Genomic DNA, 14,449 nt, shown 5'->3' on the forward strand with positions numbered 1-14,449 from the left:
CATTGTTAACTTTTCCTTGACCTTACTGAAACCATTGCAAGCTCAAATGGAAACAACTGGACTAATGATGTCTCCCCCTCCACCCTTTCATCTCCATGCATTTCCAGCGGAGCATCCCCAGACTGTGGCAGTGTGGTTTTTCTCATTGAGTTTAGCCTTTATTAGTCTGTCAGGGTGGGGGTGTCATTGTTTTCCCCAGTAGCGTGTTGAGATATTATTCATCTATAATTGGGAATAACCCCGTTGCCCCACCCTGAGGCGTCTCAATCTCCACTGAGTAATCACTGCCATCGTTTGCTCTGCTGGAAACGGCGTTATTAGGTCGACAGCACCGTCTCTGCCTCGTGTACCTCTGCTGTCTGCCAAGGAGGTTTATTATCCGACGATATATAGCTTTACTCCTGTGCTTCCTTTTGAAACCGTCGAGCTGCAGAGGGAAAACCTGGCTGAGCATATTTATCTCACATCCGTCGCTGCTATCAAATCAGCAGCATGAGCCCTGGCTCCAAACAAGCTCCAGCGGGATCATTTGGGCTGAGGCTTACAGTCTTAATGCCGGTTAGCTGCGCTCTGTTTTGCAAAACACCTTTTACTTTCCAATATTTACCCGTCACCTTGACTGCTTCCACCAGTTCAGGTGTCGCATTGTTTCCTGTTCAGATGGTTCATGCGATTCTCAGTTTGACACGACGAGTCAAACCTCCTTGCTGACGAGCAGATTAATGGTCCTAAATCCGTTTAAGTGCATGGAAACATTTCTGCTTTCCTCAGGCTTTAAGTTTCCATCACTTGGAAAAGCATCTCTGAGCTCGGCTCAACATAATAAGAGAAAATATTTTAAGATTAAGAATGAAAAAGACTGAAAAAAACCGCCCATTTACATTAAATGTTTACTGGTTTAAATAATACAAATAACTTCTCCACCATATTTGGCCAGATTCTGCTGAAGAAAAGAGCAAATATCTTTAAATGATCTGCACCGATAAGATCATGAGACTGAAAAATATTTGAATGAAACGTAAAGTGACCTTGCGGCTGCTTAGGACAGACTAGTATTTCATCAGCTAACGCTGGGGGCACACCTGCCTCAAAGCTACGCCCACATCTGCCAACAGCTTTGACTTTATTCCTGTGAGGAAGCGTCAGGGGAGGAGAGGAATGAAGAATGAGGGAAATAAAAAGACAGAGCAGGGAAAAAAAGAAACAAAGTCTCATGTGGGTTTCAGTGAAAGACTTGTAAGTTTCAGAGAGAGTGCATGAAAGCTTTAACCCGATAAAACCACAGCAAGGGAAATGTGCAAAGAGCAGAAACAAAAAGGATGAGAAAAAGTACAAGCAGGAAAGCACCTGCTGAAACTTTAGTTTTATTCTCCTACTCAGTGTGCCAACCTGTAAATCCTCCGTGTATCACAAGCTGAAGTAAAGAAGGGAAGGAAGTGGAATCATGTGCTGAGGGAAATTTCATCCGTCTGCAGCAGAAGTGAAACTGTAAATGGTTCGCTGATCCATTCAACATTTCTGGTTAAGTCATCAGTTTCTCCGGTCCTGGGTTACACTGACACGGAAGCCACCGACATCGAGCATCGATCCAACTGCATGTTGACTGATGTTTACATCCTACTTGTTGCTACGGGAAACATCTTGTATTCATGTCATCAAAGGAGTTTGTGCGTTTAAACCATTCTGGACATATGAGTTCATGGAGATCACCCACAGATGACACAAGCGTTGCTTCCCCCGATAACAAAAACAGCAACCAGAAAAATATCTTTTAGTGGTCATGATGAGACATGAGATTAACCCTTAAAATAGCCGCCACCATGGCTCATAATTTTTTATTCTGCAGTTTATGAATCTGTCTCTGCAAAAAGCTTTTACTTGTTGCGATACTGAAAAGATAGATAATAATCAAAGAGAGGTGATTTTTGCAAGATGCAGAGTCCCATACAAAGCACGGCTACAGCTGTTGGAAATCTAAAATACTCTCCTCACGGTGAGGTTTGAATAAAATATCAAATATTTGAAAAAATGATCGTATTTCATCCTGAAGGGATGTATCTGCAAAATGTCATGGCAACAAAACAAGAGGCTGTCGAGATATTATAACGTAGAGCGACAGCAAAACCTGGTGAGATTAGAGGTGTCACAGATATTTTCTTTTCTATTTCTATTCTACAGTCGTTTAGCATTTTATCCAAAGCGACGTACATATGAGAGTGAGAACAACACAAGCAAGATGACATCGCAGATGACATCAGCTAATTCAGAGCTGATTGGTTGAAAAGAGCTGGACCAAGTTCTCCAACTCCCCTGACGGACAGCAGCGTTAAGCTATGTGCAGAAGTGCTCCTTGACAGGCTCCGTCTTTAGCCTGCGCTTAAAGGTAGATAAGGACTATTTATTTCATTTCACAATGTCAGTTTTCAATGCTTTTAATTAATCAATTAAAGATCCCTGTGTGTCATCACTTTCCAAAGATTAAGTCAGAGCTGCGTCAGCAGATCTGTGCAATTTACAAATGGAACAAAAACAACATCTGTGTTCCTGTTTGTGTAGCTTTAGTTTACATAAAGAAACTTCCCAAGTACAAGTAGAGTCCCAAAACCATTTCCATCCGCTTTCCCTGTGAGAAATCCATGTAAATGTGGTATTTATTTATTTATTTATTTCTCAACGGACAGGTAGGGGGGGGGGACTATGTTGGAATGGGAATGTTTAATTAATTGTTGATGTATTGTTTTGTTATCGTGGCATCAAAATATAGAGATGCATAAAACTTAAGGACCAATCGGCAGGGTTCATGTAGTTTTGCATATTAATATTGAAAAAAAAAAAAAGCAGAATAATTGTGATAATTATAATATGATTATTTCTTTTACAGTAATCATACAAAGAAATGCTAAAATGGTGGCACTCCCTGCTGTATCATTATTTGTACGCGCCTAGAGATGCTTTGTTTTAGTCAGGAAAACACATATAGCCAGAGCCTGCTACACAAAGGTATCAGCCACACAGATGTCAGTTTCCATAGGACCGACCTTTGACCTGGTGTGTCCAGCAGCAGACTGAACATAAACAGCCCCTCCCCTCCTGCTTTCCTTCATACCTTCAACTGACTGTAAAAAAGGGGAAAAAGCTGCCCTTCGCTGTCATGGAGGTGAGCGTGAGCGCGTGGACACACTAACACACAGTAGGGACTGTACTGCACCAGGACAGACCGCTTTATAGCCAACAAAGCTTTCATGTGCACGCAGCTGCCTCAGCGAAGAACAAAACAGACACAGAAAAAAAAAAAGGCTGATAAAATGGTCAGATGTCAGGGAGTGGAGGACAAAGCACAGAGCCAATCAACTGACCGTAGAAACACAAAGGGCTATCTGTCAAAGCCCTGGACTTCATCCCGCCCTGTGATGAGAACTTCGATCCCCAGGCAAAAGAGCTGCAAAGCCCCGAAGTAGCCTTCTAAGCCCCCCATTTCGATTTAGCTCATTGAGTTTTGTGCTGTTGATCAATTAGAGGACAGCTGAAGCAGCTGCTGACCACACAAACATTCTGTTTTCATTGGTTTTAATCGCAGACACTGTGTCTGCTGACTTCTGCAGAACTTGTGTATCTGCTATCCTGTTTTCTCCTCTGCTTGGAACAAAACAAACAGCTACTAGAAGTAGTTAAGAGCAGCATTTATCTGCATTTTCCACCCGACTGCTGGCGGTTGGGAGCACAGAGGGAGAAGTGTGGACATGGGAATTTTCCATGCAGCAGACCTGAACCAGCCCCGCAGCACTAAACACTTCTCTGTTTCTGTGTGTGTTTATGAGACTCACCCATCCTCCTTGGCTCTGGATCCAGGGCTGAATGTGGTTGTCCAGGTAGACCGTCATCCACTCCACGATCCTGCCCACCAGGGGACTCATCTCCTTCTCCACGCACTCGACACACAGCGCCCCACCGAACGCAAAAAGCCCTACGATGCGGCCCCAGTTGACGCCGTCCCGGAAGACCTCGTCCATCACGTTCTCGAAGCTTTGGTAGGCAGTGGCCGGCGTGATGTGCAGCTGGCTGTGCAGGTCGCTGAAAGCGCGGGCGTATCTCAGTTCGAACTCATTCGCTGTGTCTCGGAGGGTCTCTTTCACCACATCCAGACTCGTCGTCGACGGTTGCGGCCGCAGTGGCGACACTGGTGGGGTCCCGGGACTCGTCCCGTTATAAGTCCCATTGGCGTGTGTCTCTGTCCTCTGGTCCTCAGTCAACCCATCATCTCCTGCACCAGTCCTATTGGGAGGCTCATTGAGCACTATGTGGTTGAGAGGATAGTTTCTCTGGGAGAGTTTATATTTTATGTAGAAAACCACCAGTTCTCTGTTTTGAGACATTTTGTTTTTAAATATCCGTCTCCTTTCGCTGCGACCCGTCTATGCACCTCTCTTGGTGAATCCTTGCTGTGTTAAGGGCGAACACACACTGCTTTTCCCCAAGCTTCCTCCGTTCAGACCACCATGGTCAGCTGATATCCACAGGACGCTTGAAGGATGAAAACCAAACCTACACAAGGCTGACAAATCAGCTCAGGTCCTGCAGAGAGACGACAACAAAAGGTCAAAGTCTGGACAGTCCATCTATATATGATAACACGTGTGTATTAGAAAGCACGGGGACGGCTGTGGGATCTCAAATTAACTTTGGACAGGTGCGGTCAGAGATCATCTCTCTAATTGGGTTGTTACATATGGAGCAGATGGTGGCGATATTCATGAGAGGACGCTACAGGAAGTGTGTGTTTGAGAATGTCACGCTGAGCTGCGGAGACAAAGGGCGAGATGGTGTGAGGAAAGATCAGAGGGACGGTCTGGCCACGCAGACAGCCCCCTGTCCTCATCATCAGTGCCCTCTAACCTCCAGTCTGAGCTTTTAGACGTCTTGTTTGTCTCGACTTCGCTCAGACACCCAAGCTGTCACACACACACACACACACACACACACACACACACACACACACACACACACACACACACACACACACACACACACACACACACACACACACACATCCTTAAATCTGCACACCAACCTGAATTTCCTAAAAGTTATGACATCCAAATAGGCCTGAATTAATCACCACACTCTGGCCACGTGTCTGAGTTACATCTGAAGCTGAATTACAAGTCAAATAACCTAAATAAAATCACACTTTATTTGGAACCTTCAGTCTTTTCTCTGTACAGTCGCCTGCAAATGACTCGAGCCATCTGAGCCCTTTCTGGTCCTTTCCTCATGAGCAGTTCTCCAGGCTTCCTAAAGGATATTTTACAGGAGTTTGGCTGCTTTTTGTAACCTTATCTGTGAAGATGATCTGTCAGACTTTTAATAAGATGGGGGTCGGGTTCTGGGAAGGATTCGTCACTCCTTCAGACCTTTTGCCAGAGATTTTCAGTCCAGTTTTTGAGTCATTTGGCAAACCTCAGCCAACTTTCCCTGTTTTTGTTCATTAAGAATGGCTTCTAGACAGGCTTACCTCCATGGAGACCATTTCTGATTTGTGAAGGTCTAGATAATTCTGCTGGATTTCAGTTTCTTATTTAAAGACTAATTTTAAGATATTGCTAATCTGGAACAGATAAGGGGTGTTTTTGGCCCAACACCTATTATTTTGTTTTCCATTTGTCCACATTGCTTCATTTTTAGAAACACCTTGTTAAGCCAAGCTCAACAAATGTCTTCCGAAATAATAATTCTTTGTGCAAAAATGCTGTTATGTCTTGCAAAATTGTTTAATCTTTGGCATCTTTCAGATATACGACATAAATAAGAGCATAAAATGTTTCTTTGTAACAGGCTGTTCTGCTTAAAACAATCTAGAAATCATTTTAATAACCTATCATATAAAAACACAACACTGGTTCATCCTCTGAGTTAGAAGCTTTGTTCTTGAACAATTCCAAGTTCAGCGTTAAATGGCTTAAGCAAAATAAAAACATCCTCTTTTAAAAAGGTACAGGTTCATGAGAAGAAGACATCTATAAGACCTTCAGAAAGATGGAGAACCTCTGCTAAGGGCCGTTTTTTAAAAATAAAACATAAGAAAATCTGGTTCTTTGTAAGCAAAAATGAAAAAAGGAGCTAAATGGGATGGCTCTTTCAGACACGCACAACCACACATCTATCTATTTATCTCTTTTTTGACTATATATTTAAGTTCTCAACACAAAGCAAATGAAAACTGTGGGAAATTGTCAGACTTTTTACACACTTTGTAAACATCATTTGTCAAAGATTTATTCAGGAAATAACAGTTCATTACATGTTAAATCAGTGTTCACCTAATGTTAAACATCTACATGTTTGTAAGTTTGCGATACGTTTTGTATCTGATAATGCAGCACTTCCAGTGTGGCATACACCCGTTAAACCCAGACACACAATGAAAGAATAACACTTGTTACCATAAAAGCAAACCCCAATTTCCTCCATTACAACAGGGGCATCAGCTTATCATTAATAAGACCTATATTAAATATTTCTTGCAGATTTAACTGGAGCTGCTCCTGAAACAAAGACAACTGAAAGTAGCATCTCGCCTCCAAAGCCATTCTCTCATCCATGTATACCATTCATACTGGCATAAACAAGAAGATGTGGGAGGATCATGACCAGCTTATGAACATATTTGCAAGCTACCGTGGGAGCCTGACCTTTCCTGTAATAAAATTCCCATAAGCTGATAAGATGTTGAACTAAATAATTACAGACAGACACAAGGATGGGAGCTTCGTGCAAATAATACTTACGTCATTACATAACAGATTCATCCTAAAGAGCACAATAGAGACAAGAAACCTGTCTACTGACTCCAAAGAACTACTGCAATTTCAGACTAAAAAACTTCCTTTAAAGCAAAAGTAAATTATCCGAAATAAAAGGAAGAGAATCAGCTTGTTAGAGCAAGTAAGGACCAACAAGGCGACAGTGTTTACAACAACCACATGGTGCCCAGATCCCAACACGTGGCTGGAGTTTTTACAGGCCAGCTCGGATGTAAACACCACGCGGCTGCTATAGGAGCACACGGGACGTAAAGCAGCAAACCTGAACACACTTTGGCTCAAATATTAACTCACTCAAACTCAACTTGATTCTCTTTTTATCATAGTGGATTCTGAACTGTCACGTAAAGCAATCCGGTACGAAACTCGACGTTATCTTCTGGTTGTGCCCACGATAAATGTCCACACTAAACATTAACTCCGACAACAAATGTAGCGCTTTCATATGAAAAACACGCGCAGATATTACCACGAATAGGTCTTACAAGGACATGGTATAATAATAATAATAATAATAATAATAATAATAATAATAATAATAATAATAATTAAAAATAATACGTGTATGATTATTATTGTTAATAATAATAAAATAATAATACGCTTATGGTTATTATTGTTATTATTATTATTATTAATAATAATAATATTCCGGGGAGTTTACCTTTTGTCTGCTCACCGTTTCGTTGTACCAAAAAGGTCCAAAACTTCAATGTGTCGCTGCGTTTGTACAAAAGCTGTCAAATCCCTGGATTGTTAAATAAATCCACTTTGTGTGGGACTGCGAGAAATTGCACGTACCCACCACTCTCCTGTGTCCCCTCCCCTGTTACGTAACAGATCATCATCATCATCATCATCACTGATGCAGCTGAGATCTGACAGAAAATTCTCGTCTTTTTAGCTTTAAAACACACAAAACTACTTACTCTGGTAGCAAAAATATGGTTTCGTCTCTCTTAGGCATTTGCTTCTTTTAAAAAAAACCAAAAACAAACGCGTAACATATGTTTACTCGATGCTATGCACTTTATTTGTAAACGGATGTATGTTTGCGTTGAGATTAATAGTTAAGCTATTATCTTTATTAAAAACAGACAAACATATAGATACAGATGCACACATTACACTGTGTTAGTTGGCTAATCTGAGCGGCTCCTGAAGGCAACACAGGCCATCCCATCGCCTGACATCAGCACAGGGCCAGGTTCTTTGATTACGCCACATAAAAAAAGCCACTTTGCAACACCACCCTGTTCCAGCTTTAAATAGTTTCAACCACACCAACAACTAGTATTACGACATGCAATTTTTATGGGAAGAATGGAGTACAGACACTGCTCCACCTAGGTTGATATAAGTGAAGAAGCAATGAAGTGAAGATGGCTGTCACTGTTACATTTACAGACTTCTGCACTCGCATAGTGGAAGACTGCAGGCCTATTAACGTGGCTCTGCATGGGTTTAATCTTTTTTAGTAACTCTGAAACACATTTACCATAAAGTAAACATCCATTATATATATATATATATATATATATATATATATATATATATATATATATATATATATATATATATATATATAATCTAGCAAGAAAATAAAGGTTGCAGGTTCTCTCAAATCTGTCGCCCTATTTTCTACAGGAGCAGGAAGGAAAATCCACCCTCACCAACACTCATTCACACATAATTTCCCCCAACACCATTAGCGCAGGAATTACAGTTTGCATTTTATCATCAACCAGGGTCTCTTACTTGTAGGGTGGTCTCCACAAAATCATGTCTGGTGGCCTACAATCCCGGTCGGAGCAATCCAATCCGTCATCGCTAGCCTGTCTGGCTAACGCCGAGGAAGATGGCTCAGCGCAGCTACTGGCAGGTCCGCCCACACTACGCTGCCTGCGTCACGGACACTTCCAGTGCTCCGTCCGCTTCATGGAAGCCAGCCAGATGGAAGACGGCCTTCATGCACATTTTTAGGGCCCCCCACAACAAATACATTAATGGGAATCAAGGAAGTTTAGTCACTGATGTTGTGAGATTTGTGGGTCAGTGACAGATTAAGACCTTGAAAGTCCCAGATGTCGTTAGCTGCGGCTGGCTAATTTCTGTTAGCGCTAACAGGCTAAAAGTTAAGCTGGTTTGATCATCCAAAACGGCTAAATCCATACAGGAGTTGTAGGAAGTTAGTAGTTGAGGCCAAAGGATTGTATTCATCGCAGCTTTATTGATTAATAATATTTTCTTTACAATTCATGAAGCAGCGGTTTAGCGTTTTTCCACTTAAGTTAACAAAAGATGTGAGAGGTCTCCATAGTAACCTTTGTTACCCCTAAATCTAGGGCGGCCCACTGGTTGGACTACAATGCCATCGTGTGGTCATAACAGGAATAAATCTCCCATCTGCTGTAGCAAAATGACATTAAAAAAACTGAAATATGGTGATGGAACTAAATGCTTATTTACAGTAGAATGTTCTTCGTGGCGTCTCTATTATTTTCCCAGAGAAATCCACCAGTATAATGTTGTATCTTAGTGAAACATATTTTATTACTGCCCATTATTTTGAGTTGGGTCAAGAGCCGATCCCTGAACAATTTGGAAATTTATAATTAAATTAAAATGGAAAACAGTGAAGACAATATTCCTGGAGTGTTGTTTACCCAGAGTTAGACTATGCAATGTTCTGAGAATGTTCTACAAAACTCCCCTACAACCTACATTTCAGATGCTACGGACCTCAGATTCAACTGTCTATATTAGTATTGATACCTACTGTAAAACCATAAACTGTATATAGTGTAACACACAGCAGTGAGAGGTTGATGGTTTGGGGTTGTTCTGCAGCCACAGGACCTGGACCATAGACTGAACTGGACACTATACTACTAGTATGCTGAATGAGTAATCTAGAGTTAAATGTGAGGCTATTGGTCTGACAGCTGAAGTAAGAATTAATGTGTTTGACCAGTTCAAGCCCAGACCTCAAGCTGAAATGGTTTGGTGGTACATCATAGACAACATATTAGGTTGAACTGAGCCAATTTTACAAGTGGTAAGGATTTGCATCCTTTGGTTTTATTTGTCTCATCTCAATAACTTACCCTTCATGACAGTGTATTATCACCACCTTTAAACTGGTGGACTCTGCAAAAGTCAGTTTGTTTTAACTGTATCAAAAAGTTAACAGCTCTTAAAAACTACAGAAATAATGACTGAAATGGATCAGAACTCTGGTTTATTAATTACTTCACCAAATGTCTGGAATATTACATCACAATATTATGTATAGAACCGTATAGCACTTTCATTTCTATGTATCATACATTGAAAACTTTACAGTCTGTACTTATTGATTTCATATTTTATATATATATATATATATATATATATATATATATATATATATATATATATATATATATATATATATATATATATATATATATATATATATATATATATATATATATATATGTGTGTATGTATATATATATATATGTGTGTATGTATATATATATATATGTGTGTATATATATATATATATATATGTGTGTATGTATATATATATATATATATATATATATATATATATATATATATATGAAAAAGACATCCATAGTTGGAAGAGAAGGAATGCTTAACTAAAACCAAACAAAAAAGAAATGAATGCACTTAACATAATTAGATACAACTTTTTTCAAAAAGAAAAGAAAAGGGGGGGGGGGGGGGGGGGGGGGGGGGATTCAAATAAAGGCATGAAGTATAACTACAAGGATCCAGGATAGATAGATTCCAGCGTCTCTGTTGATGCATGTTCTGTTTTTGCTCTGTGTCTGACCTTCATGTGGTATTCTCATATAAAAGTGAATCAACAATGATTGACATTCTATGTTGATACACTGGGTTCTGTCAATACAGTAAGCAGACAAATGTGCAAAATAGCTGGATTATGTCATACAGCCAATTGATGGATAAGTAGAGAGTTTTATAAGATGGCCTGAAGACTAAAGGCAGAGGAGTCAACCTCGTGCAAGACAAACAAGAATGCATGACAGGACAGACGAGTATTTTACATTGTAAACCAACTATTATTTGGGGAGGTGTCATAAAACAAATTAAAGTTAGAAAAAATAAATAAGTAAAATCTCAACAAGCAAGAAACATGACAGGACGGTTGATCATAGAGCAGATTAATCAGAAACAAAGCCACATCAGATCTTTGATAGAGTTACCTGCAGATGAAGGTTTTCAGTCTCTTCAACAAAAGCCTGATATAATAACACCGATATGTGAGTGTTTACAAAGCGTAAACACTAGAGTAATGCTCCAAGTGGAGTACTGATACAAAGACTATTAGTTGATAACATTTTCTGATAGGCACAGGCGGCCAAAGGACAAATCCAAGGTTAATCAGATTCACTGCATCGTTTTCTCTCAGTCGCTTTTCTTTAAAGCATTTAAAAACCAGAACAAAGAGGAGAAAAAATCATGAAAACCCAGTCAGGATTTGCAACAATAAATTATTTAGACTTCTAAATACTGGTCACTGAGATGAAAGTTGAAGGGAGGGTGATGAATGACAACAGTCAGCAGGGAGTGCTGGTCACAGTGCTGCTCATCCAAGAGAGAAAGAAAGGAGGGACAGCGTGAAGCAATTTTTCAACAAGCCAAGCAGAGTAGAAAAATGTAACACTTTAATGCAAAGTACTGAAGTGAAACTGAAAAGCTACAGTCTTTTTCACTTATCTCCTCATAAGTCTGCTGTATCGAGTCCAAGTCAGATCTTCCTAGTCTGTCTCCACTGCCATGTCCATTTCTCTCCCCCTGGCCTTGCAACAATCTTTCCTCTGAGGTGGGAGTTCAAGTAAGAGACCCCTCAGAAGCAGCGATTTGGAAGACAGAGCCGATTCGGAGGAAGAAGCGCCTGAGGACAGCCCGCAGTTCCGGTATCAGGTCAAACTGCATCATTTCACACAAGTGGGGATAGTAGCAGGAAGCATGGGGCTTAAACTAAAAAAAAGGGAAAATAAAGCATATTAGCATCACAATTCTGCCATATGGAAAGTTACAGGCCCAAATGTATATCTGGTTTGTAAATATTCTGAAGTGAAATGGAAGTGAGCCTGGCTGTGTTGATGCTACTGTGAAACCTCAGACTCCTACATGGAGTATTTGTATTTTCTTCCTTTTAAATTGAATTTCAAATATTGCATTTAGAGAAATTCATCAAACTTCTCATTCTGAAACTGCTTTTACAAAATTCAAAGTAAGTCTTGTATGAAAGAACGATACCAGTCTGTCAACAAGTGTTGACATGTCTGCACACCGAGGTACTACTGTGCCCACCTGCTTTCGGCTGTTTGCTACTGCTGTCTATGAGTCTGTACGTCTCTCTGCAAGTACTTTTCATGACTATTTATTGCACTTTCATGGAGATTACATAAGGCTGTCTGTTTGGTTTATGCACCAGCTGGATGTGCCTGTTCTTATTTTTCTTACATTTACCCATTTTGGTTATGCATTTCTTTTTGTAGGATTGAACTAGTTTTTTTTTTTTTTTTTGGAAATACAGTTGTAATTTTGGCAGCTTTCCACATTTCTTTCTTCTTTTGTCTCTTTATCCCTCTCATTTTTACCCTTTAGTTTCACTCAGTTTTCAGGTCCTGAAATCCACCACTTCAGCCTCTGATTAGTGTTTTTTTTTTTGCTGTATTTGCGTGTTCCTGCCTTGTCATCAGGTAGCCGTAGCGTCCTCGTGAGTAGCAGCATCAGCAGGCTGTTCCAAGCCTCTCTATGGCTCTCTGAGGTCAGACTGATGAAGTAAGCCAGAGCATCACTGCACACCCTGAAAGAGGCAACAACACACAGCTGTGATAACCATGACATCTGGAAATATAAGATGATCAATATCCTTTAATAACTTCAGTATCAAAGTGAATTAACATCACCAAGTGTTATTAAATGTTAAATATTGAAGATATCTAAAGCATGAGCTAGAGCAAATACAAAGTGATTTAACTTAAGAGTGTACATTTTCACGAGTAAAAACATTGGAACAAAGTTCCAGCAGAAACTAGCACCAGGGACGTAGAACGTCCCCTTTCTGGCGGGGAGGGAGCCTGAGCTGGGGCACGAGGTCAAGCAGTTCCAGTTAGATAAGAGTTGGTCTCATCTCAACGTATGGCTTGGGCTCTGGAACCAGTGTCCTCGAGAATAGCTGGACTCCTCCACTCTGGAGTAGCTCCCAGAGAGAGGCCCCAAGCAGTATGGGCATACTCATTGCCCCCATGACGTAGTGCCATAGACCGTATATGAAAGATGGACGGAGCCTCTGGCGGTTAAAAGTGGAGCCTATGTGGAAGTGCATAAAACTGCAGTTCCCCCTTCATCCACTAGGGGTTGCAAAACAGAGTGAATCCCCATAGACTCCCATGTTAAAAAGACCAACTTCACAGCAGAAATAAACATGTTTACAGCCTGGTTCAAAATACATTTTCAGTTTATTGGTCAGGTTTACCTTCATGACAACTGTGGGGGGAGTGATTTTTTTTTCCTAACTCGCCCATTTAAAAGTAATTTATTCTCAAAGTTTGGCATATTTAGGGGTATTTCCTTTTGATTGACAGGTACCCGATTTCCCGCTTAAAGTCAGAAGAACGTAGAACAACCGCGGTTTTTAGCCGGTTAACAGCGTGACTTAGTTTTAGCCCGCTTACCTCCGTTAGCTGGTTAGCTCCTGTTATCACCAGGTTAGCTCGGTTAGCTCTTAGCTACAGGCAGCTCGGAGTTCACTCAATGTCAATCATCCACCATGATGCTCACAGCCCCCCTCTCAGCTCCACCTCTTTGCCCATATTTATATTTTCCGGGCGAGACGACACGCTTGCCCGTGCCAAGATGGCGATGGTAGGAACCGCCCACCGAGCTTTAATTCAGCTCTTCAGAAACCTATGGGTGACGTCACGGAGGCTACGTCCATCTTTTTACTTACAGTCTGCATGCCACCTGTATGTTTGGGTTTACCCTGGAGGATGAGAGGGTAACCTCCCGTCTGAAGACGGAGGGAGGCTACCCTCTCGTCCTCCAGGGTAAACACCAAATCCTGGTCATTGGGGAGCTTTAACTGATGTCCATACACATGGACATCAGGGACAGTGTCCCTGGACTGGCAAACTGGGGTGGTGGTGGTCCCTGTCTTTAAGAAAGGGGACCGGAGGATGTGCTCCAACTACAGGGAGATTACTCTCCTCAGACTCCCTGGTAAAGTCTATTCAGGGGTCATGGAGAGGAGGAGGATCCGTTGAATAGTCTAATCCCGGGTTGAGGAGGAGCAGTTTGGTTTTCGCCCTGGTTGTCAAACAGTGGACCAGCTAAGGGAGTATGGATTACCAAACCCCTTTCTACTAGCTGTCTGGTCCCTGTAAGACTGGTGTCAGAGATTGGTCCATACTGCCAGTAGTGAATTGGATTTGTTTCCAGTGTGGGTTGGACTGTCAAGGTTGCCCTTTATCACAGATTCTATTCATAACCTTTGTGGACAGAATTTCTAGGCTTATCCCAGGTGTTGAAGGGATCCGGTTTGGTGGCCTCAGGACTGGGTCTCTGCTCTTTGGCTTCATGTG

General features: G+C 41.2%; 2 protein-coding genes across 2 annotated transcripts in view; both read right to left on the reverse strand.

Annotated features, from left to right (window-relative positions):
* The window catches only part of bcl2l1 (BCL2 like 1), a 39,891-nt gene extending 31,187 nt beyond the window's left edge, over positions 1-8,704 (reverse strand). The window contains exons 1-2 of the mRNA XM_079239323.1: positions 8,580-8,704; positions 3,825-4,572 (exon numbers count right to left, since the gene is read on the reverse strand). Of these exons, the coding sequence (XP_079095449.1) occupies positions 3,825-4,373 (549 nt within the window). The 5' untranslated portion in view covers positions 4,374-4,572; positions 8,580-8,704. The remainder of the gene's footprint in view (positions 1-3,824; positions 4,573-8,579) is intronic.
* Positions 8,705-10,607: 1,903 nt separating this feature from the next.
* arfgef2 (ADP-ribosylation factor guanine nucleotide-exchange factor 2 (brefeldin A-inhibited)) overlaps positions 10,608-14,449 on the reverse strand; it is a 38,040-nt gene continuing 34,198 nt past the window's right edge. The window contains exons 38-39 of the mRNA XM_079239005.1: positions 12,555-12,672; positions 10,608-11,837 (exon numbers count right to left, since the gene is read on the reverse strand). Of these exons, the coding sequence (XP_079095131.1) occupies positions 11,688-11,837; positions 12,555-12,672 (268 nt within the window). The 3' untranslated portion in view covers positions 10,608-11,687. The remainder of the gene's footprint in view (positions 11,838-12,554; positions 12,673-14,449) is intronic.

This window comes from Telmatherina bonti (genome assembly GCF_933228915.1).
Source record: "Telmatherina bonti genome assembly, chromosome: 4".
In the NCBI taxonomy this organism is placed as follows: domain Eukaryota; kingdom Metazoa; phylum Chordata; class Actinopteri; order Atheriniformes; family Telmatherinidae; genus Telmatherina; species Telmatherina bonti.